We start from the raw sequence: 2,837 nt of genomic DNA, 5'->3' as shown, positions 1-2,837 counted from the left end.
CGGCCCTAGTGCCCGCCCGCCGGACCCCGCCGCCGCCAAGCCCAGGTGGGGAGGGGAGCCGGGGCAGCCCCTAGCAATCTGCGTGTGTAGGAGGGGGTGTTTGCTTTGGGAAGGGTCAGCTGCAGGCCTGCGCCGAGTCCTTTTGGGGCGAGATTTCTGCGAGACGCCTCCGTGCCTCAGTTTCCCCACTAAGGATTACCGCGTTAACGGGGACGTGAGTGCGTGGAGGGGATTTTGCAGCAGGACAGCCAACGAGTGGGTGCATCATTAGGTCAGAGAAAGCTTCCTCAGTACTGGGGAGGGCCTGGAAGCCCGAGGGGTGCTGGGTGCCTCTCCTGTGCCTGGCTTGCAGCAGAGGTGGAGCTCGGCGCTTCCTGCGGGCCCAGAGACTGTGGCTTGTGCTGGCAAAAGGCACCTTAGATTGTTTGAGCCTTGTTCAGCTCAGAACTGGGCAAGCTGTGGGCCAGGGAGAGCAGTTCTCTCGCCCGTTCAGGGGGGTATGCCTTGTGCACGATCATGCATTGTAGCCAGGTTTGTGCCCCTGGGTTGGGGGTGGCGGAGGCTGGGGACAGGTTCGGCCTTGCACAAAAATCCTCAGTATGTGCCCCGAGCTGCACGCTCCTTGGCTGCTTAACGCAATCTCTGCCTGAGGTTTCGTAACTCCAGCTGTTGATAGGGTGAGGGGAACTGGATTTCTGCGGGGAAGGAAAACACCCCTGCGGGGTCTGGGGAAGGTGCTGTGCGTACTTGTCAGGCTGCGGCTCTGCGCAAGCAGCCGCGTTCCAGGGAGTTGTTTTGGCTTTGCATGTAGTTCTTGGCTCTAGGGCTGTAGATATAACCCAGAGCACTAAACTCTACCCACTGTGAAGGTACATGCGGAAAACCTCTTGGGAAATCACACTGGAAGTGTTCAGACCCCTGCAGCTTTCTGATGTGTGGGTGCAGGTGGGGGTCTGCAGGGGCTGCACCTCAGACCCTTCTGCAATGACCGGCTGCCCCTTTGCTCCCAGGTTTTAGATCTGCACAAGATCGAAGATCGAGAACCATGGCATCCATCCCATCGAGTGGCTCGCTCATGGCAACACACAACTACTACAGAAGTAAGAGGGGGGGCTGGGGGCTGGATGGTGGGCAGGCGGGCAGGATGCTCTGCCGGGCTCGGGGCGACGTGGCTCCAGCAGAGATGAAGCTGAGGTCAGATGTGTACTTTCAGCCGAAGCCCCAAGGAGACTTGGCAGACTTCTTGGTGAAAAAGGGTGGTGGCCAGCAGCCATCCTTCCTGCTGCTCGGACCCTCCTTTTGGCCACCACAGCCCCTGCCCTGTTGTACCAGCTGGAGTTGGGTCATGCAAACCCCTTTGGTTGTTGTTGAGGTTGTAGGTGGGAGGGGGTGATGGCTTCGAATGCATCTTGCAGTGTTGCTGTGGAAATGAGTTGCAAAACCGGTCTGGGCAATGGCAGCTGCTGGTACATCTCCAGGGCAGAGACTTTGTGGTTTAATGGTTTGCCTAAACCAGAGGGAATTAAAGTATCCCCCTTGAGCTGAAACTAGGAGCAGTTGGGCTAAAACTTCATGGATTATGTGCAGGAATCTGCACCCTCTTGGCCTCAAGTCATCTGCAAAGGCCTCCCAAGTTTTGCATACAGATGCAAAGCCATTAAATAATGTCCTTGGGGTTACAAGTGTTTTCCTATAGATGTGTTCAGGAGCTTTTCTGCTCTTGGTCAGCTTGTAATCTCTCCAGCATTTCCTTCCTAGTGTTTTTTATTGACTTGGCACTAAAGCTGGGTAAATACTGGAGCGAGATACTGATGAGGCTGAGCTGAGTCGCCCCAAGGATGACCACATCAAGGCCATGCTCTGGTTTTCATGGTGTGACTGAGGGACGGTGGTGCCTCTGATGGCTGCAATTTCTCCGTAGGGCGCCTGAGCTCCACATCCAGCAACAGCTCCTGTGGCAGCTCGGAGTACTCTGGGGAGGTCATCCCCCACCCCCCGGGTAAGTGCCACCTGTCTGGGATTGGGGTCATGGGGGGGACTCTGCTCCCAGCCCCTCCACTGCAGACCTTGCTGGAGGTGACCCTGTTTCTCCTGTGCGGTGGGACTGGGGTGGTATCAGGGCTGCCTGTGTTGCACTGACCCAGACTTTCCCTGGCATGCACTGGCCCCAGGTCTGCCCAAGTCTGACCCCGGCCACTGGTGGGCCAGCTTCTTCTTCGGGAAGGCGACTCACCCGGCCATGACAACCGTGTCGGAGTCCCCGGAGAGGTAAGTGATTCTCTTGGGTGAGATGATGTGGGGAAATGCCAGTGCAGCACCCAGGGCAGTGGGGGCCATCCCTGCTGCATCCCCTGAGGTGCATCCTAACCGAATGGGTGACATCCTAACATCCAGGGCACTGACTCCTTTGCTGCAAGAAACAAATGCAGAGTGACAAAGAAGTGCCTTGGCGTCAGCCTGACCCTTTCCCTGCTCTGTCTTGCAGCCTGGGAGCACTGCGGGTGACGACAGGACCGATGGCATGTGGCTTGGCGCCAGCCCCAGGAGCGGGACGGAGGCGTCACGTCAGTGAGCCCAGCTCCGGGCCCTCCGCATGAGCGGGTTGGCGGCTGCTCCCCACACCGGCGGGCACAGCCCCTTCTCCCCTTCCCCCTCCGTGTAGAATAGGCAGGCTGCTCCAAGGCAAAGTGCTGCTTTGCAATGAAAAGTGCAGCAAACCCCCGACGATTCCCACACCAGCCTTTTTACTCTTTCTTAATGCAACTACGCCCTTTCTGCGCAGACTCGGTAACACGTTTTATTTACCTTGTACAATGGCGACTAATAAAGCCGAGCAG

General features: G+C 57.6%; 1 protein-coding gene across 1 annotated transcript; it reads left to right on the top strand.

Annotated features, from left to right (window-relative positions):
* The first annotated feature begins 1,045 nt into the window (after positions 1-1,045).
* On the top strand, positions 1,046-2,597 carry PPDPF (pancreatic progenitor cell differentiation and proliferation factor). The gene is made up of 4 exons (XM_010161993.1): positions 1,046-1,100; positions 1,922-1,999; positions 2,172-2,268; positions 2,486-2,597. Exons 1-4 carry the CDS (start codon positions 1,046-1,048, stop codon positions 2,595-2,597), a joined length of 342 nt encoding a protein of 113 aa, XP_010160295.1.
* The last annotated feature ends 240 nt before the right edge of the window (positions 2,598-2,837 follow it).

This window comes from Eurypyga helias, unplaced genomic scaffold, assembly GCF_000690775.1.
Source record: "Eurypyga helias isolate BGI_N326 unplaced genomic scaffold, ASM69077v1 scaffold16792, whole genome shotgun sequence".
Lineage (NCBI taxonomy): Eukaryota > Metazoa > Chordata > Aves > Eurypygiformes > Eurypygidae > Eurypyga > Eurypyga helias.
This window is presented reverse-complemented; position numbering and strand designations above follow the sequence as displayed.

What these genes read in the sequence shown, in the direction of transcription:
- PPDPF (XM_010161993.1), top strand. Translation starts at nt 1,046, where the DNA reads ATGGCATCCATCCCATCGAGTGGCTCGCTCATGGCAACACACAACTAC. An exon ending in AACACACAACTACTACAGAA is followed by an intron (nt 1,101 to 1,921) that starts GTAAGAGGGGGG and finishes ATTTCTCCGTAG; the next exon opens with GGCGCCTGAGCTCCACATCC. An exon ending in GGTCATCCCCCACCCCCCGG is followed by an intron (nt 2,000 to 2,171) that starts GTAAGTGCCACC and finishes CACTGGCCCCAG; the next exon opens with GTCTGCCCAAGTCTGACCCC.